The 21,728-nt window shown below is 39.0% G+C and overlaps 1 protein-coding gene across 1 annotated transcript in view; it reads left to right on the top strand.

Moving 5' to 3' along the window:
- col7a1 (collagen, type VII, alpha 1) overlaps window positions 1–21,728 on the top strand; it is a 519,627-nt gene that overhangs the window by 331,909 nt on the left and 165,990 nt on the right. The window contains exons 66-72 of the mRNA XM_060918496.1: window positions 45–80; window positions 1,744–1,779; window positions 15,149–15,253; window positions 15,829–15,894; window positions 17,139–17,174; window positions 20,184–20,219; window positions 20,330–20,377. Coding sequence (XP_060774479.1) covers window positions 45–80; window positions 1,744–1,779; window positions 15,149–15,253; window positions 15,829–15,894; window positions 17,139–17,174; window positions 20,184–20,219; window positions 20,330–20,377 — 363 coding nt within the window. The remainder of the gene's footprint in view (window positions 1–44; window positions 81–1,743; window positions 1,780–15,148; window positions 15,254–15,828; window positions 15,895–17,138; window positions 17,175–20,183; window positions 20,220–20,329; window positions 20,378–21,728) is intronic.

Here is a 21,728-nt window from a genome sequence, read left to right as displayed (position 1 = left end):
CTTTTTCCTGTTAAATGAATGATTTTCCTTTGGAAAAAAAATAGGGTGAAGATGGTGTTCCTGGTGAGGATGGCAGGAAGGTAAGAAAAACTCCTTTTAAAGTACATTGGAGTGTTTCATACAGAAGCTGTGAGAGACCCTTAATATAATCTTTTTTTTTTTTTATTCACCTTGTTATCCTGAGATAACGACATAATTAATTCAGGATCTCGAGAAAACAACACAACTAATTCGAGATCTTGAGAAAACAAAACCGTTATTCTGAGATAACGACATAATACAGGATATCGAGAAAACAACACAACTAATTCGAGATCTCGAGAAAACAAAACCGTTATTTCGAGATCTCGAGAAAACAAAACAATTATTCCATGACCTCGAGAAAACAGCTGAGATATTCTCTCCCTGGGCCAGTCTTCTGCGGAGGTGCCGCGGACTAATTTTGAAATGATCCCTTATTAAAAGACTTAATGCAATCTTTCCCTGTGTCAACCCCTGATCAAAATATTGCCTTATTGGGTGATCGATTATTCCAGACATTCTAATGACCAAAGTTGCGTCTATACAGAATGAGAAATAGCCCCAAAGTCAGCATATCACAAGTCTCTTGGCGCACCTGAATGAGCCATTTCTCAGCTGTTTACTCGAGATCATGAAATAATTGTTTTGTTTTCTCGAGATCTCGAAATAGCGGTTTTGTTTTCTCAAGATCTCGAATTAGTTGTGTTGTTTTCTCGAGACCCTGAATTAATTATGTCGTTATCTCAGAATAACGGTTTTGTTTTCTCACGATCTCGAATTAGTTGTGTTGTTTTCTCAAGATCTCGAAATAACGGTTTTGTTTTCTCAAGATCTCGAAATAACGGTTTTGTTTTCTCGATATCTCGAAATAACAGTTTTGTTTTCTCGAGATCTCGAAATAACAGTTTTGTTTTCTCAAGATCTCGAATTAGTTGTGTTGTTTTCTCGAGACCCTGCATTAATTATGTTGTTATCTCAGAATAACGGTTTTGTTTTCTCACGATCTCGAATTAGTTGTGTTGTTTTCTCAAGATCTCGAAATAACAGTTTTGTTTTCTCGAGATCTCGAAATAACAGTTTTGTTTTCTCAAGATCTCGAAATAACGGTTTTGTTTTCTCGAGATCTCGAATTAGTTGTGTTGTTTTCTCAAGATCTCGATATAACGGTTTTGTTTTCTCAAGATCTCGAAATAACGGTTTTGTTTTCTTGAGATCTCGAAATAACGGTTTTGTTTTCTCGAGATCTCGAAATAACGGTTTTGTTTTCTCAAGATCTCGAGTTAGTTGTGTTGTTTTCTCGAGACCCTGAATGAATTATGTCGTTATCTCAGAATAACGGTTTTGTTTTCTCACGATCTCGAATTAGTTGTGTTGTTTTCTCAAGATCTCGAAATAACGGTTTTGTTTTCTCGAGATCTCGAAATAACGGTTTTGTTTTCTCAAGATCTCGAAATAACGGTTTTGTTTTCTCAAGATCTCGAAATAACGGTTTTGTTTTCTCAAGATCTCGAAATAACGGTTTTGTTTTCTCAAGATCTCGAAATAACGGTTTTGTTTTCTCAAGATTTCGAATTAGTTGTGTTGTTTTCTTGAGATCCTGAATTAATTATGTCGTTATCTCAGGATAACAAGGTGAATAAAAAAAAGGATTATATGAAGGGCCTCTCTCGGCTTCCGTAGTTTCAGACTTTGATTGTTTCTTGGCTCTGTCTCTTTGCACAGGGCGAAAAAGGAGAATCAGGACCCCAAGGAAGAAATGTAAGACCGTGATATTTAATTATTATATGAAGTATGTCTGTTCTTTTCATTCTCTCCTGCTTTCTTTCTCTGAATAAACATGCATTACTCTAACATTATTAGCTTATCCGGCCGACAGACATCCGGCGTCAGCCACATTTCACGAAAATCGCTTCTCTCTCAATTCTTCACTGATTTTTATTCTTTTTGGCAAGAAGGTCGGTCTGCCTGGGGTGCATATACTGTAGCTTCTACCCAAATTTGCATAATTGCAATTAATAAGTTCTTATTAATAAATTAATAAGACATACAGTAGTAACATTTTACCATATGGCATTCTGAGGGTTTTACTACTTAATGACGAGTCTGTGTTTGTCATGCAAAATGCCTTTACGATGATAATCAGCGATGGAGAACACATGTACACACGAGATTCTCTAAACCAGGGCTTTTCAAAGTGTGGGGCGCGCCTCCCCTAGGGGGCGCCAGAGTTCTTCCGGGGGGGGGCAACGTGAGGAAAAATAAACCAGAATAAGTTACTATTGCGGACATTTAGCGAACTTCAGCTAGCCTTTGCCAGAGACAAAATGGATCGATTTTTAGTACCTAAAGCTGCAGTGAGTGAGGAGACAGAGTCTGGGCCAAGCGAAAAAAGAAGGAAGTATGACCACGATTATTTAAAGTTTGGATTTTCATGGACTGGACCTGAAGATGCTCCACTGCCACAGTGTGTTGTCTGCCAAGAGGTGCTAGCTAACGATGCTATGAGATGTTTAAAATGTGTAAAACAAGATGTTTAAAAAAAATCACAGATGTTTAAAATGTGTAAAAAAAAGTTTTAAAAAAGCACAGATGTTTAAATTGTGTAAAAAAAGATGTTTTAAAAAAGCACAGATGTTTAAAATGTGTAAAAAATGTTTTAAAAAAGCACAGATGTTTAAAATGTGTAAAAAAGATGTTTTAAAAAGCACAGATGTTTAAAATGTGTAAAAAAGAGGTTTTAAAAAGCACAGATGTTTAAAATGTGTAAAAAAGTTTTTAAAAAGCACAGATGTTTAAATTGTGTAAAAAAAGATGTTTTAAAAAGCACAGATGTTTAAAATGTGTAAAAAAGAGGTTTCAAAAAGCACAGATGTTTAAAATGTGTAAAAAAGAGGTTTTAAACAAGCACAGATGTTTAAAATGTGTAAAAAAAGAGGTTTTAAACAAGCACAGATGTTTAAAATGTGTAAAAAAGTTTTTAAAAAAGCACAGATGTTTAAAATGTGTAAAAAAAGAGGTTTTAAAAAAGCACAGATGCTTAAAATGTGAAAAAAGAGGTTTAAAAAAGCACAGATATTTAAAATGTGTAAAAAAAGATGTTTTAAAAAGCACAGATGTTTAAAATGTGTAAAAAAGAGGTTTTAAAAAAGCACAGATGTTTAAAATGTGTAAAAGAAAAAAATAAAAACGTGTACAGCAACCATTTTTTTAAATACGAATGGAACATTAAGTATAGCAACAACAAAAATTGTAAGGGGGCGGGGCGCTGTTGTTTATTTGCTCTCTGAGGGGGGGGCGGGGCGGGGCTGACTCTCCCACACTTTGAAAAGCCCTGATCTAAACCATTTAAACTCGCTGTACTTCGGCTCAGCTTAAAGGAGCTTAATGTTAAAATACTTACCAAGTATAAGATGATCATAAACTCATGCTAAATAATACAACAATTTCACCATGATCTCAAAAATAACTGGAACAAGCTAAAACGTGTGTGTGTGTGTGAGAGAGAGAGAGAGAGAGAGAGAGAGAGAGTCAGGTGCAGTGTTGGCCACGTTACTTTCAAAAAGTAATTAGTTATAGCTACTAGTTACTTTTCCAAAAAAGTAACTGAGTTACTTTGTCATAAAAGTAACTCATTACCAGGGAAAGTAATTATTCCGTTACATTTTGTGTGTCCCCCCCCCCAAAAAAAAAAAAAAAAATCAAATTCAATTAGCGTAATCATAATAAAACTGAATGTTAAATGTGTTTAATGACTGAAATGGACACTTAACAGAACCAATTAGTAACGTTATCTACACTATATTAATATTTTTGTGGGACAATGTGATAGAAGACATCTATCAAATTTAATATATTTTTGTATTTATTAAAATTATATTACTAATGATAGAATAAAACTCAGTTTCTAAATGTTTTAGAACTTTTGATATTTATTCACTTAACTTAAACAAGAGCTACAACTGGCTATCACACGAGTCAAAAATGAAAGTATGCATGTCAAGCAATGTACCAAAAAATACATAATAATAAAATATATGTAAGGGGTGGCACGGTGGTGTAGTGGTTAGCGCTGTCGCCTCACAGCAAGAAGGTCCGGGTTCAAGCCCCGTGGCCGGCGAGGGCCTTTCTGTGTGGAGTTTGCATGTTCTCCCCGTGGCTGCGTGGGTTTCCTCCGGGTGCTCCGGTTTCCCCCACAGTCCAAAGACATGCAGGTTAGGTTAACTGGTGACTCTAAATTGACCGTAGGTGTGAATGTGAGTGTGAATGGTTGTCTGTGTCTATGTGTCAGCCCTGTGATGACCTGGCGACTTGTCCAGGGTGTACCCCGCCTTTGCTGTTTTGATGGTGTGGCTCCTCCATCTCCTTGTGCGTCACCAAAGCTCCCATCTGGGTTTGGGCTGCTAACGTTACCTTGGGCATTCTTGGCCACTAGCTTGGTACTGCCATGAGATGAGGTGAGGTGCTTCATAAGGTTTGAATTACTGGCCACTGACGAGGACAAACGCTTTGTTCCTTGACATAATGTGCATTGCACGTAGACATTTTTGCCTTTTATTTCAAGTAATGAAAAGTAATGGCTGTATTTCCAATTTGAAAACGCAGTCTTGGGCTGACCGCTCGCCATCGCTGTGTCTTCTGATTGAAAGTGTGCGCAATAGTGCAGTAGACGTAGCCTACTTACGTATGTTGTACGTATGTTGTCCAAATCTACTCTGATTGGCTTACTATGCCATTGTCTCGCATCTCCCCGCCCCACACTAAAGCAGAGTAAAGAAAGGCTGAACGAGCAGCGTGCCAGATGAAAACAGCTTTAATAAAGTAACGCATAGCATTTTATTGTAAGTAACGGGAACGGCGTTATAACGATGTAAAAAGTAATTAGTTAGATTACTCGTTACTAAAAAAAATAACGCCGTTAGTAATGCCGTTTATTTCTAACGCCGTTATTCCCATCACTGGTCGTGTGTGTGTGTGTCACTGTGTGTGTGAGAGGAGTCTGGGGGTGTGTGAGGCCCATAAAATATTGAAATGGGAGAGCAGTCTTGGAGGCTTCACACCTCCACCTAACAAAGGTGGATTCTACCATCTGGCCCTCACAGCCCAGAGCCACATAATCAAGATAAAAAGATAACCGTGGCAAACCAAGCAGCTCCTGATGCCCCAGAGACCACGGAAATCCTAACACATTCTGAAGCTCTAAACAGCAAGCTAGAGTCAAAATTCTCTCACACTGGCTGGCAGAATCCAGAGGACATACTTAAAGGAACAGTCCACCGTACTTCCATAATGAAATATGCTCTTATCTGAATTGAGACGAGCTGCTCCGTACCTCTCCGAGCTTTGCGCGACCTCCCAGTCAGTCAGACGCAGTCAGACGCGCTGTCACTCCTGTTAGCAATGTAGCTAGGCTCAGCATGGCCAATGGTATTTTTTGGGGCTGTAGTTAGATGCGACCAAACTCTTCCGCGTTTTTCCTGTTTACATAGGTTTATATGACCAGTGATATGAAACAAGTTCAGTTACACAAATTGAAACGTAGCGATTTTCTATGCTATGGAAAGTCCGCACTATAATGACAGGCGTACTAACACCTTCTGCGCGCTTCGGCAGCGTATTGATATCTGAGCTCCGTATCAATGCGCTGCCGAAGCGCGCAGAAGGTGTTAGTACGCCTGTCATTATAGTGCGGACTTTCCATAGCATAGAAAATCGCTACGTTTCAATTTGTGTAACTGAACTTGTTTCATATCACTGGTCATATAAACCTATGTAAACAGGAAAAACGCGGAAGAGTTTGGTCGCATCTAACTACAGCCCCAAAAAATACCATTGGCCATACTGAGCCTAGCTACATTGCTAACAGGAGTGACAGCGCGTCTGACTGCGTCTGACTGACTGGGAGGTCGCGCAAAGCTCGGAGAGGTACGGAGCAGCTCGTCTCAATTCAGATAAGAGCATATTTCATTATGGAAGTACGGTGGACTGTTCCTTTAAAGCTCTGTTCTGGATGAATTTGGTATACAGAGATTGCACTGATGGAAGATCATATCTGATTATTTTTGAGCTCTTGCACACAATCAAAACAGGATGCTTTGGATTAGAGATGTAATCAAGACCACCATTGTGAAGTCCAAGACCAGGACTAGATGAGATCAAGTTAAGACCAAGTCTTTAAGGGTGTCATTGCCAAGTCATGATCTAGTCCATATAGAAGTTAAAGCGAGACCCAGTAAACACCTGGCATTAATACGCTTCCTGGATGATTCGCTTGTAAGTGGTGGTTTGAGATATATACTGTAAGACCATGTAATATTTGTAGTGTGGGTGGTCTTGATGTATCCTGGACAGCAGTGAAGGCCCGCCGAATCGACCGTGTCATTGCCCTGGCTGGAAAAGTACATAATGATTGTGAGATTGCTTTGAAATGGTTCTGAATGATCATTCTCCACTGCTAGGTTAATGGATAAAGATGATGCTATAACAGCAGATATGAAAGCGCCTGCTTTCATCATCCCATCTCCCATTCATTTATAAGTTTTGTTAGCAGGTGATAAAATGAGAGTTTAGAGGCAGCAAAGTGCAAAAGCAGCAAGCAGATATAGTTCTGAGCTAAGCTAATCTGACTCTCAAGCTAACCTCAAGTGTGGGTGTGGCTCTTTGCATCTTCACATCATCAGTAGCATCTACGGTAGCTATGACTACCACTTCGCTGTCCACTGAAAAAACGAAATCACTTGTCATTTTCACGAAGGAAGTTCGAAGGCTAGTTCAGAACCAGTGCCTAATCTCGTACCAGTTCTAAGAGTTTCAACAGCCAAAGAACCGGCTATCGGCCAGGAAAACTGGGTCGAGACCGGCACCAACACTTTGCTGGTCTGGAACCAGGAACCGCTTGGTTCCTCAGAGGCTGGAGACAGGATTATCATGGCCTACAAGACCAATTGGAACTTTGTGATCACAATTAAAAACACTGAGCTAGTTTAGTGCTTGGTGCTAACGTTGCTAGGAAAGTGGAGATGTATACAGTGAAATAATGATGTGGCTCTTTAGCCAGTGGAAAAGCAAACCCATCCTAAGAAGATTTGCAAGTTGAACCAACACTAGCACCAGCCCAGAAGTAGCGCCTAGTTTATGTTGGTGGAAAGGACATATGCGAATCTTAACTCGGCTCTCAAAGGAATCTACCTAACGTTACCCAAAGGATGTTATCTATCATAAGTTATCACCCATCCACAGTTTTATCATTTGTAAAAGGAATAATGAAAATGAACGTAACTGCCATAAATATGAAATAATGCATAGACCAGGGGTTTTCAAAGTGTGGGAGAGTCAGCCCCCCGAGAGCAAATAAACAACAGCGCCCCCCACCACAATTTTTGTTGTTGCTATACTTAATGTTCCATTTGTATTTTTAAAAAAATGGTTGTTGTACACATTATTTTTACACATTTTAAACATCTGTGCTTTTTTAAAACATCTTGTTTTACACATTTTAAGCATCTGTGCTTTTTTAAACATCTTGTTTTACACATTTTAAACATCTGTGCTTTTTTAAAACCCCTTTTTTACACATTTTAAACATCTGTGCTTTTTTAAAACCCCTTTTTTTACACATTTTAAACATCTGTGCTTTTTAAAACCTCTTTTTTACACATTTTAAACATCTGTGCTTTTTTAAACATCTTGTTTTACACATTTTAAACATCTGTGCTTTTTTAAAACATATTTTTTACACATTTTAAACATCTGTACTTTTTAAAACATCTTGTTTTACACATTTTAAGCATCTGTGCTTTTTTAAACATCTTGTTTTACACATTTTAAACATCTGTGCTTTTTTAAAACCCCTTTTTTACACATTTTAAACATCTGTGCTTTTTTAAAACCCCTTTTTTTACACATTTTAAACATCTGTGCTTTTTAAAACCTCTTTTTTACACATTTTAAACATCTGTGCTTTTTTAAACATCTTGTTTTACACATTTTAAACATCTGTGCTTTTTTAAAACATATTTTTTACACATTTTAAACATCTGTACTTTTTTAAACATCTTGTTTTACACATTTTGAACATCTGCTTTTTTAAACATCTTGTTTTACACATTTTAAATATCTGTGCTTTTTTTTAAAACCCCTTTTTTACTAAACATCTGTGCTTTTTAAAACCTCTTTTTTTTACACATTTTTAACATCAGTGCCTTTTTAAAACATCTTTTTTACACATTTTAAATATCTGTGCTTTTTTTTAAAACCCCTTTTTTACTAAACATCTGTGCTTTTTAAAACCTCTTTTTTTTACACATTTTTAACATCAGTGCTTTTTTAAAACATCTTTTTTTTACACATTTTAAACATCTGTGCTTTTTTAAAACCCCTTTTTTACATATTTTAAACATCTGTGCTTTTTAAAACATCTTTTTTACACATTTTAAACATCTGTGCTTTTTAAAACATCTTTTTTACACATTTTAAACATTTGTGCTTTTTTAAAACATCTTTTTTTACACATTTTAAACATCTGTGCTTTTTTAAAACCCCTTTTTTTTACATATTTTAAACATCTGTGCTTTTTAAAACATCTTTTTTTACACATTTTAAACATCAGTGCTTTTTAAAACATCTTTTTTACACATTTTAAACATTTGTGCTTTTTTAAAACATCTTTTTTTTTTTACACATTTTAAACGTCTGTGCTTTTTTAAAACCCCTTTTTTTTTTACATATTTTAAACATCTGTGCTTTTTAAAACATCTTTTTTACACATTTTAAACATTTGTGCTTTTTTAAAACATCTTGTTTTACACATTTTAAACATCTCATAGCATCGTTAGCTAGCACCTCTTGGCAGACAACACACTGTGGCAGTGGAGCATCTTCAGATCCAGTCCATGAAAATCCAAACTTTAAATAATCGTGGTCATACTTCCTTCTTTTTTTTTTTTGCTTGGCCCAGACTCTGTCTCCTCACTCACTGTAGCTTTAGGTACTAAAAATCGATCCATTTTGTCTCTGGCAAAGGCTAGCTGAAGTTCGCTAAATGTCCGCAATAGTAACTTATTCTGGTTTATTTTTCCTCACGTTGTGCCCCCCCTGAAGAACTCTGGCGCCCCCTAGGGGAGCCGCGCCCCACACTTTGAAAAGCCCTGGCATAGACAATGTGAATTAACTACATATCTCTCTAATAAGTTAAAGGTGCTGACTACAAAGTCATCTGAAATTTTCAAAACTTTTTTTATTGGGCATGATATTTTCCTATGTCCCGCAAGAATATCATCAAAATGATCACATCTCGTCAACATGATGTCCTGAGGGTCGCTTTTCTCCGTTTTGTGACCGTTTTCCTACCTGTTGAGGTAAACAGTACGGCCCGACGGAATCAGGAAACAGCCGAATGCGAGGAGCTTTAACTAATTAGCGGAACTACGGAACACCAAGATGCTGATCTGCGGAAAACATCGTGACTCTGCATCGACCTTGGAGAGTTTTGAGTCGCAGGGATGTAATTTGTGGTTGACATTCGTGAATAGATCTGTGAAACAAAAGATGAATATTTTATATCTTTTCTCTGTTACTGCTTTTGTGTTCTCATTTCTTTGTAAGATAAAAACATTAGGTGTTTAACTCCATACTCGCTACTGTGGAGTCAAGCCCATGCATTCTAAGGCTAAGATAGCTAAGCGCTAGCTAGAATGGTTTAGTTATCTGTCCAGAAAAATGACACATCATCTAGCCTTGTTCTATCTTACAGTTGCACTCACTAGGCAGGCTTTTCTTTTCCGCTGGCAGGAGAGCCGAGTCCGCCGTGTTTGCCCACGCCAACTTGTTTTGGTTAAAAGTAGGTCAAACATGCCCCACGGTGGTCACGTGGTGTTGTTGCTCGCTTGCTTCAGCCATCTCCAGAATCCTAAAATGCAGGCTGCTTTTTATCTTGGCAAAACATTTACACACAGTATACACAGTGTGTGTGTGTGTGTGTGTGTGTGTGTGTGTGTGTGTGTGTGTGTGTGTGTGCAGCAGCGAAACATCTCAAAACTCCAACAGCAATAGAAATAGAACATTTTTTTTCCCCAGAATTCAACTCTGCAGTCAGAAACTTTCAATGTTAATATACCCTGATCACTGTGAATCAATTCTTCACTGAGGAATTTGTATCCTTTATTAAGCTTGGACTCCGTCGTTAATGAGTTCTCCAACAGGATGGAAGATTAGATTTCCGCAGCATTGATGAAGATGAGGAGAAAAATCTTGCCGTTGTGAGCGAAGGTGGTGGGAACCCTGGTGTTTGTGATGAATAATGAACTGCATCTATATACAACCCCAATTCCAAAAAAGTTGGGACAAAGTACAAATTGTAACTAAAAACAGAATGCAAGACCGGAATGCAAGACCGGACAATGAGAGAGAAATGGGAGCGCTTGGTCTACACAGGCTGTGCACTGAAACCGTGCAAAGCTCTCGCAGCCTGCTGGCGCTTCCGCAGGTAACGTCACGAATCTGGCTCCAGACTCCCTTGGGATTTTTCCAGACGCGTTTTGTTATTTTATTCTTTTCTGCTGTAGACACATGGCCTTGTGCAAAATGACCCTTCTGGATGAGTGTGTAAAGGGACATACTTTCATATAAAAAACCCCACGAAATTGGTCCAGGATATGCACTTTAAGTTATAAATCAAACAAAATCTAACATCACCCTTATTTGTTCAAATTTATTTGGAATTATTATGAAGTCTGAATAAACAGTGGACTCAAAGTATTCAGACCCTTTTATGTGGTGCACACATTAATGTGCTGTGGATTTGATTTTGAATGGATATAATTGCCATTTTTACCCATTAATCTACACTTAATCACCGATAAAGATGAAGTGAGAACATGTCTTCTTGGATACATCTCGAGAAGCTTTGCACCTGGATTTGCGCAACTTATTATTCTTACTGGCAGATCCTCTCAAACTCCATCAACTTGGATGGTGAGTGTCTGTGGACTGCCATCTTCAGGTCTCTCCACAGATCATCAGTGGGGTTTAAGTCGTCTGGGCTTTGGCTGGGCCATTCAAGGACATTCCGAGACTTGCCCTGAAGCCACTGCAGTGTTGTTTTGGCTGTATGCTTGCATTCATTATCGTGTTGAAAGGTGAACTGTCACCTCAGGCTCAGTTTGCAAGAGACTTTCTTCAAGGATGTTCCTCTATTTGGCTGTATTTATCTGTCCTTCAATTGTTAGCTCATCTGTCCATAAGGCCGATGAGCTGTTGCCATGGCATGGCGTCCGTCCATTGTCCATGATTCAGTTAAATCGTATCTTCTCTGTCAGTTTTCCAGAGATTTCCCTTCTGATTGTTTTGTTTGAAAGAACTCATTACTCCACACAAAACTTAGTCATTGTTTTTGGTCAAATTTTTTGCTCACAAGTTACTAATTAGGCCAAATTAAAAAATTTTCCAGACCTTTCATTAGAATTGTATCTTCTCTCTTATTTCTCATCCGATTCCAGTTCTGATCGATGTTTTGGGTCGATCTTCCCTTGAGGAACAAGACTTGATTGGTTTTTTTTTGTGTTGATTTTCCTGTTGTAAACAATTTGTTTACAACTTTGTTTATTTTCAGCTAAATCGTATCACCTCCCTCGATTCTCAATGGATTTCAGTTCTGATTGTTTGTTTGAAAGAACTCAACCTTCTGTACAACACTTGGCCATTGTTTTGTCAAATTTTTTCCTAACGAACTGCTAATTAGGTCACCTTTTCGAATTTTGGGACTTCTCATTAGAATTGTATCTCCTCTTGCAGTTCTGATCGATGTTTTGGGTAGATCTTCCCTCGGGGAACTTTCATATGAAAGAACTCGACCTTCTGCACAACACTTGGGTCATTGTATTGTCAATTTTTTTTTGCTAACAAATTAGTAATTAGGTCAACGAATTTTCTTCTGACTAGAATTGTATCTCCTCTCTCATTTATCATGTGAATTCACTTCTGATCTATGTTTTGGGTTGATCTTCCATCAGGGAACAAAATTTAGTCCTTTGTTGATTTTCCTGTTGTAAACAGTTTGACGTGGAAGTCGGTCCTCTCTCACATTGTCACATTTCAGTTCTGTTTCATGTTTTGGTCGTCATGGTTGTTTTGATGGCAGGCCAGATGTTATTATGTTACTACGTCCTTGTTATTATGAGTCTCCTTGTCCTCACTGCCGAGAATCACCCACATAGCATGATGCTGCCACCACCATGTTTCACTGTAGGGAAGGTACAGTATTAGCCAGGTGATGTACAGTGCCTGGTTTTCTGTTCTTCACCAGACATAGTGCTTGCTGTTCTGCCCGAAGTGTTCAATTTTCATCTTATCAGACCAAAGAATCTTTTTCCACACATTTCCAGAGTCATTTACATGCTGTTTAGCCTCTGTTTAACATCTTATGGCTCTGCCATGAAGGCCTGATCTATAGAGTGCTGCTGAGATGGTTGTCCATCCTATAGGTTCTCCCATCTCTGCACAGGACGTTAGGAGCTCTTTCAGAGTGACTGTTGGGTTCTTTCTTACCTCACTGACCAAAGCCATTGTTTTCTGGATGTCCATTTTGGCCAGATGGCCAACTCTAGGACGGCTCAAGATTGTGCCAAACTTCTTCTATTTCAAAATCATTAGAGGCCACTCTAGTCCTGGAAGTACTAAAAGGCTTGGAATTTGATGTAGAGCCTTGTCCTGGTTTATGCCTTGCCAAAATTTGATTGCAAAGATCCACAGACAGGTCCTTGGAATTCATGGCTTGGTTTTTGGGCAAAGCAGTGTAAATTGTGTATAGAATCTGGTGTGTGTCTTTCCAAGCTATGTCTATTCAATTCACATTGCAACTGGTAGACTCCAGTTGAGTTCTACACACATCTCAAGGATAATTCAAGCAAACAGGATGCACCTGATCACAAGTTGGTCTGAATACTTTTATGAATAATTTTGAAAATCTCTAAACATGTTTTTGCTTCATCATTATGGGTGAAAATAACAATTATATCCATTCAAAATCAAAATCCCAAAGCTGCGTCTCTGACCTTTAGGCCATGGGGGAAGCCATGATCTCAAGGTAAGAGAAGCAACTTTGGGACCAAAAGGTCACTGGTTTTGATTCCTTGGACCAGCAGGAATGCCTGAAGTTCCCTTGAGCAAGGTAACTAACCCCCTAACTGCTCCCTGGGCTGCCTGCTGCTGTGAGTATGTCACAGTCCTGCTGTACGTCGGTCTGGATAAGAGCATCTGCTAAATGCCTGTAATGTAATGTATGGCGGTGCAGTGGTTAGTACTGTCGCCTCACAACAAGAAGGTTCCAGGTTTGATCCTCATGGCCAACAGGGGCCTTTCTGTATGGAGTTTGCACGTTCTCCCATATCTGTGCGGGTTTGTCCGGGTGCACTGGTTTCCCCCACAGTCTAAAGACATGCAGATTAAGTAAAAATACCCAACCACTGGGTTTGTACAAGTCAGTGCATACTTAGTGCCAGTCCCAAGCCCAGATAGATTGGGGAGGGTTGCGTCAGGAAGGGCATCCGGTGTAAAATCCTGTGCCAAATTTGAAGGCCTAGTGTGAGATTAGCTTGAGCTAAACTGGTTATTAACCTTCTGAAAATAAAGTCCATTAATATTATTCTCATCTCATTATCTCTAGCCGCTTTATCCTGTTCTACAGGGTCGCAGGCAAGCTGGAGCCTATCCCAGCTGACTACAGGCGAAAGGTGGGGTACACCCTGGACAAGTCGCCAGGTCAGCACAGGGCTGACACATAGACAAACAACCATTCACACTCACATTCTGTTAGGGTTTTTGCTGGGAATCGAACCCAGGTCACTGGTGTAATGATCCAGCAAACCCCCACTAGGCCACCAGGGGAATGACTCAAGTGCAGAGGAGTGAGGTGAAAGTAGAGTAAAAAAAACAGTTTATTTACAATATTTACAATCTAAGGCAAAAACAAAAAGTATAATCCAAACACTCAGAAGATAACCGGGGAAAAAAACAAAAGTTCAAAATCAAAACAAAGAGCCAAAAACCAGAAAAGAAGAGGCAAAAATTCAAACGCTCAGAAGATCCAAAAATAGTAAATACAAAGTCCAAAAGAAAGCAAAGTACAAAAACCACAAAGACATAGGCGAGGAACACGGAACAGAGGTGTCAGGTGATAACATAACAGCACAAAGACTCCGTGACTAGGGACCAAACTGACGAAGTATTTATACACAAACTAAAATAGAACATAGGTGGCAATAATGAGGACTAGGCGGGGCACAAGGCACATGGAAAAACAAAACACAACACACAGAAACAATAGCGGCCTCTAGCAGTCAAAACAAACATGACAACAACAGAAAATAATAGCGGCCTCTAGAGGCCGAGATAGTCCAAGTCCTAACACATTCACACCTATGGTCAATTTAGAGTCACCAGTTAACCTAACCTGCATGTCTTTGGACTGTGGGGGAAACCGGAGCACCCGGAGGAAACCCACGCGGACACGGGGAGAACATGCAAACTCTGCACAGAAAGGCCCTCGCCGGCCACGGGGCTCGAACCCGGACCTTCTTGCTGTGAGGCGACAGCGCTAACCACTACACCACCGTGTCGCCCCATTATTATTATTATTATTATTATTATTATTATTATATAAATCCTCAACACAAGAAAGTGTGCAGCAAATAAAGGGGTCTGGATACTTTCTGAATCCACTGTATTTAAAAAACAAAAGACTTTGTTCGTTATGTAGATGTTGTGTGTTGGTCACTCTCGACAGTTAAGTAAAGATGAGAGTACAGTTGTGTAAGGAAGGGTTTCCATCCTAAATGATCCATCATTAGAGTTATTTATCAGGCTGCATTGTACCATAGCAAATGTCTCCGGCTCCATCCACATCATTTATTTTCTTTAGTGACTCTCTAATGATTTTCCTTTCACACCTGACCGAGTGGCTTTTTATGTGGTGTAAAATGTCACACTCTTTTACACACACACAAATTCTTCTGCATATGCATTGATTAAACCAAACTCTAATTACAGTAATTCAGTCTGACAGGCTCGCTTCACAGATGAGCCTATTTGATGAGCACATTATTTAAATAATTAATTTGTTCTTCCTTTCTCTCAGGGTCAGGATGGGCTGAAGGGGGATCGGGGCATTGCAGGACCCACTGGCCCCATGGGTCCTTCTGGACCACCAGGGGCCCCCGGGAACATTGGACCTCCAGGACCGGTGTGTGTGTGTGTGAGAGAGAGAGAAAGAGAGAGATTGATTGTGGGGGTATTGTTGCCAGAATTTATTTGAAATGCAATTATTTGGGGGTGTAATTATAAAGTCAGATTGTTTCACTGTTTCATCATGATGCTTGCTCTCTCTTTCTATGTCTCTCCTTCTCTTTCTCTCTGCCTTTCTCCCTCTCTCTGTCTCTCTCTCTTTGTGTCTCTGTCTCTCTCTCTGTCTTTCTCCTTCTCTCTCCCCTTCTCTCTCTCTGTCTGTCTCTCTGTCTCTCTTTCTCCTTCTTTCTCTCTCTGTCTCTCCCCTTCTTTCTCTCTCTTTCTGTCTCTCCTTCTCTCTCTCTGTGTCTCTCTCCTTCTCTCGCTCTGTCTGTCTGTCTCTGTGTCTTTCTCCTTCTCTCTCTCTTTGTGTCTCTCTCCTTCTCTGTCTGTCTGTCTGTCTCTCTCTCTCCTCTCTCTCTCTTCCCCCTTCTCTTTCTCTCCTTTCTGTCTCTCTCCCTTTCTCGAGCTCTGTGTCTTTCCTTCTCTCTCTCTCTCTCTCTCTCTCTCTCTCTCTCTCTCTCTCTCTCTCAGGTGATATATCTTAAAGGGGCTGACCAAGCACCTATCCCAGGACCCCAAGGGCCACCAGGAGCTCCTGTGAGTAACAACAACTTACTAACAGGCTAATAACAAACAGATAAAAAAATAAAATATATAAATCAAATGGTTGTTCAAAAAGTGTTTATGTAACTATAAAGGGCTAAAAATGTATGTGGTGTTCATTAACAAATAAAAATATATAATTGTTGGAAAGTTGTTGTTGTTGTTGTATAAGCAGAATAAATCAGAATAAAAGTCTCCAGGATGTACAGTTATTGAAAAAGAAATCGATACCATTGCTGTTTTTCCCTTCAAACTTTTTAAAAATGTGTCTGCCTTATTTGTAAGGACAGCTAAAGGTGATGGTGTATTCAGGCAATTGTAGGGTTAAAAAAAAAAAGAAAATAATCTCAGAATTTCTGAGATTAAAGTCATCCATTTTATGAGTAAAAAAACGCAAATATTCTCCGAGATTATGAAGTCATAAATTTACAAGCAGAGAAAACCTCAGAACTTCAGAGATTAAATAGTTAGAAATTTATGAGAAAAAAAAAAAAAGTTAGATGCTTCCTGGCTGCAGTGCATTCTGGGAAATGTAGTTGAAAATCTCTAAGCGGTTTATTCTTTTATGTTGCACAATCGAGGAGGAAAGACTTAATTTCCAATAATGCTCGGCCATTTCAGAGTAAGAGATTTTGTCCGATGAGAAGAATCCACATACTGAACGTAACGTGAAACTGCTCTTCCACAATAATTATACATTTACAAATGACTAAGATGAACAGGAAACGGATTTAAAAAAAAAAGAAGAAAAAAGCTGTGTGACTTGTAAAGTAATTTCACATTGCATCCTGTAAACAACAACCAGTCATGTGCTTCTCAGCTTCCCGGCTGCAGTGCATTCTGAGGAACGTAGTTGAAAATGTCTTAGTAATTTATTCTCGTATATTGCATGATCTAGGAAATGAAGTCTTTCCTCCTATAACTCTCAGCTCAATCATGGCACGTGTGGTGTGATGACGTTGATCCTTGACCAAAAAACCCCACTATTTTTCCAAGTTTTTTTTTTCCCCCTTGTTGATTTGTGACATTTTAATCTCGGCATTTCTGACTTTTTTTTTCCCCTTGCATATGTATGACTTTATAATCTGAGAGAATATCCCAAGTTTTTTTCTTTTTTCCTCAGAATATTACCTTGTCCCTCAGCTCTGTATTTTTTTTTAACCTACACTGGCCCAACTACACCTTCGTAGCTATGTTTGCTTGGGATTTTTATTTGAAGTAATATTTTTGTCCTTCAGGGAATACCTGGGGTTCCAGGAGTTGCAGGAACTAGGGTGAGTTAGATATGTTCAGAGTCTCACATTTGTTTGTACAACCCTAATTCCAAAAAAGTTGGGACAAAGTACAAATTGTAAATGAAAATGGAATGCAATGATGTGGACATTTCAAAATTCCATATTTTATTCAGAATAGAACATAGATGACATATCAAATGTTTAAACTGAGGAAATGTATCATTTAAAGAGAAAAATTAGGTGATTTTAAATTTCATGACAGCAACACATCTCAAAGTTGGGACAAGGCCATGTTTACCACTGTGAGACATCCCCTTTTCTCTTTACAACAGTCTGTAAACGTCTGGGGACTGAGGAGACAAGTTGCTCAAGTTTAGGGATAGGAATGTTAACCCATTCTTGTCTAATGTAGGATTCTAGTTGCTCAACTGTCTTAGGTCTTTTTTGTCGTATCTTCCGTTTTATGATGCGCCAAATGTTTTCTATGGGTGAAAGATCTGGACTGCAGGCTGGCCAGTTCAGTACCCGGACCCTTCTTCTACACAGCCATGATGCTGTAATTGATGCAGTATGTGGTTTGGCATTGTCATGTTGGAAAATGCAAGGTCTTACCTGAAAGAGACATCATCTGGATGGGAGCATATGTTGCTCTAGAACCTGGATATACCTTTCAGCATTGATGGTGTCTTTCCAGATGTGTAAGCTGCCCATGCCACACACACTAATGCAACCCCATACCATCAGAGATGCAGGCTTCTGAACTGAGCGCCGATAACAACTTGGTTCGTCCTTCTCCTCTTTAGTCCGAATGACACGGCGTCCCTGATTTCCATAAAGAACTTCAAATTTTGATTCGTCTGACCACAGAACAGTTTTCCACTTTGCCACAGTCCATTTTAAATGAGCCTTGGCCCAGAGAAGACGTCTGCGCTTCTGGATCGTGTTTAGATACGGCTTCTTCTTTGAACTATAGAGTTTTAGCTGGCAACGGCGGATGGCACGGTGAATTGTGTTCACAGATAATGTTCTCTGGAAATATTCCTGAGCCCATTTTGTGATTTCCAATACAGAAGCATGCCTGTATGTGATGCAGTGCCGTCTAAGGGCCTGAAGATCACGGGCACCCAGTATGGTTTTCCGGCCTTGACCCTTACGCACAGAGATTCTTCCAGATTCTCTGAATCTTGTGATGATATTATGCACTGTAGATGATGATATGTTCAAACTCTTTGCAATTTTACACTGTCGAACTCCTTTCTGATATTGCTCCACTATTTGTCGGCGCAGAATTAGGGGGATTGGTGATCCTCTTCCCATCTTTACTTCTGAGAGCCGCTGCCACTCCAAGATGCTCTTTTTATACCCAGTCATCAGCGCTCGAAACTAACGGTGTACCGACGTCCCGGGGACCATAAAAAATGTCATCGGGACACAAAATTATCATATCTGGGACAATCCTGGGACAATGGAAAAAAATAGATATAGAAAAAAAGTTCTACATTAATATTATTTACAAAGCCGTAACACATACGTAGACATTCACCTAATTTGTCAATTTTAATTTTAAAACGTTAACAGCGAAAAATACATAGTAGCTACACTTTCGATGCACCTGCATCCGTAGGCTACAGAGCAGCGCATTCTGTTCTAGAATCTTCGGCCGGTGTCCGCATTATATGGACTTGGAGTGGAATTGCTACCGCACACGCTGCACCGACTCTTGCCAGAACAAAAATGCTTAAGTGGTTGAAGCGGACCGACCGCGGGGAAGAAACTGAAAGCCCAGACATAACGTCTCCGGGACCTTCAGGATCCAAAGTGTCATCGCCTGGTCTGCAGGCAACGCTAGCAACTGAATGAACTTAATGAACACTGTTAGACACGTTATAAAATACAACAGGAATGATGTGGATGATATTGACAGAAGATACCGTTCAACAGAATAAGTGAGTTTTCTTGGTGTCTTTCTAGTTCAGAAAGTTTAGTCAGTCAGCAGCACAACTAGGCTCGGACCTGGCACTATGCTGATGTTGCTAACATTTGCACCCACGTTTCGGCAGCGAAAGTTCATAAAATGGATAACGGAAAGTTCATAAAAATGGATAACGGTAATGGTGAAAATTATAAGTTGGCCTTATAAGTGCCAACAGATATTCAAGGTATAAGTAGATGAAATGAACATAAAAGGGGTCTTATTTTCAACTAAAGTGTACTGCAGATGTAGGGAGTTGAAACATTTTCTGAATGAGCTAGTTGGCCCCTTTAAATAAATGGGTATCTATTCATACAGTGAGATCGCCAAAGTTTAATAAACTGAAAATGCAATAACTGTAATTTTGAAGTAGATTATGTATAGGACATGTGTCGCTTGTGTCTTGTGACTTAATGTAAAAATGATATAAAGGGTTCAAAATCACATAGTTACAAATATAATAGTAACTTCATATGATAATATTAACCACTGGTTATTTCAGAGAGGAAAAAAATGGGGACACTATTGCTTCCATTCGGGACAATACAACACAGAATTCGGGACCACTGGGGGACACAAAGAAAAAAAGTTAATTTCGAGCCCTGCCAGTCATGTTAATGACCTATTGCCAATTGACCTAATGAGTTGCAATTTGGTCCTCCAGCTGTTCCTTTTTTGTACCTTTAACTTTTCCAGCCTCTTATTGCCCCTGTCCCAACTTTTTTGAGATGTGTTGCTGTCATGAAATTTCAAATGAGCCAATATTTGGCATGAAATTTCAAAATGTCTCACTTTTGACATTTGATATGTTGTCTATGTTCTATTGTGAATACAATATCAGTTTTTGAGATTTGTAAATTATTGCATTCCGTTTTTATTTACAATTTGTACTTTGTCCCAACTTTTTTGGAATCGGGGTTGTAAACTATCTTTAACTTTTGGGCTACAACATGTTTTGGTGGATTTATTTTCAGATAATCAAAAAGCTGCCAAGTACATAATTTACATTTGAATCATGACTCCATGTTGCTTATGTGAATAAAAGCCTCATTTCATCAGCACATGATGTTTTGTAGGGTGAGAGAGGACCACAAGGAGCAAAAGGAGATCTGGTGTGTGTTTTTCCGTGTAGACGTACAATAGATTTATTTTTCTAATATGTGAAGTATATTGTAGAACGTTAGACATTTTTCAAATGTGAAATTCTGGTTTTCTTTGTTAGGGAGATCCAGGAGAAGACGGCTCACCTGGTAAACCAGGGACTTCAGTGGTAAGTATTGTGCAGAATAATTTATTCTAGCCACATTCACTGGATATGAGCATTCGCATGCTCTGATTAGTTACTCTACTACTAGGATATCGGGTCCACTGAGCTCTATATAAAGTCTGGAGAGCTCAGAGCCTATTCCCTGCTGTAGAGATGAGTGAAGCCAGCTGGCCGCCATCTTACCACTCATATCGCGTGGATTTGGTTTGTGTGTTAAACCGTCGTATTCGATCAAATTTGCCCCAAGAAAAGTATCTCCTGACTTTTTTTTTCCTTTCATCACCTCCTCTTATTTTCTCCACTTTACCCCCATTCCTTACATATCTTTATAGCATTCCGCTTCACTGTTATTGTTTTTTTTTTCCCTTTTCCAGTTCAGTCTCTGATCTATTTTTTTTGAATGGCTCTTTTACTACTATAATTATTTTTATGGAGATTATTTCAGTTTTTATTTTATACAGTATACCTTTCTATTTAGGACAGTTGTTAAAACAGGGTAATTTTTCTCATGTCGTTTGCTATTTTCACTTCATTCTCACAGTCACGTCTTAACAGTGTTTATTGGTCACATCATTCACTGTCACAATATTCATGCAGCTTGCGATCAATAAATACAATTAAGACGTGACTGTGAGGATGAAGTGAAAATGGCAAATAACATGAGAAAATAATCCTGTTTCAACAACTGTCCTAAATAGAAAGGAAGTATTATACAGCCTTTGTATTGGTATGATGGATGGATAAAGGAAGAAGAACTATACGAAAGAGAAAGATACACTGTATGAGGAAAAACTGAAATAATCTCCACTGAAATAACAAGATCAACTGTGAGCTACTGCTCACTTACGTATTCCCCCGCTCTCGCTTATATCAGAATGCAAGCAATCGAAGGAATAGGACACATTATGAATGTTGACTTCAACAAATAATTAACCCTGAAACAAGTAAGTAAAGAGCAGTGTAGTTTGTAGTTGCAAAGAAAAGTGTTACGAAAATTTTGTAAATCCACGCTATATGTTTCGTAAATGCATTCAGTCGGTAAACAGGAAGTTGATGTGGGACAGACCTAAAAACAGTACACACGGTATCGAACCTCAAGCTGAACCTCGGTACCAAGTGGCTATGGTTTGTGGTTGCTGAGAAAAATGGATGTTTCGGATGGACAGAGAGATGGACGGATGGACAGACAGAGGTAAACCAGTATACTCCCCTCCTTTATAGTGGGGGTATAATAATTATAGAAGTAAAAGAGCTGTTCAAAAAAAGATCAGAGAGTGGACTGGAATTTAAAAAAAACCCAAAAAACAGTGAAGTGGAGCGCGATAAAGATATGTAAGGAATGCGGGGTAAAGTT

The sequence above is a fragment of the Neoarius graeffei genome, chromosome 4 (assembly GCF_027579695.1).
Source record: "Neoarius graeffei isolate fNeoGra1 chromosome 4, fNeoGra1.pri, whole genome shotgun sequence".
Classification (NCBI taxonomy): Eukaryota; Metazoa; Chordata; class Actinopteri; order Siluriformes; family Ariidae; genus Neoarius; species Neoarius graeffei.
The sequence above is the reverse complement of the archived record's forward strand: the minus strand, read 5'-3'. Positions and strand labels throughout refer to the sequence as shown.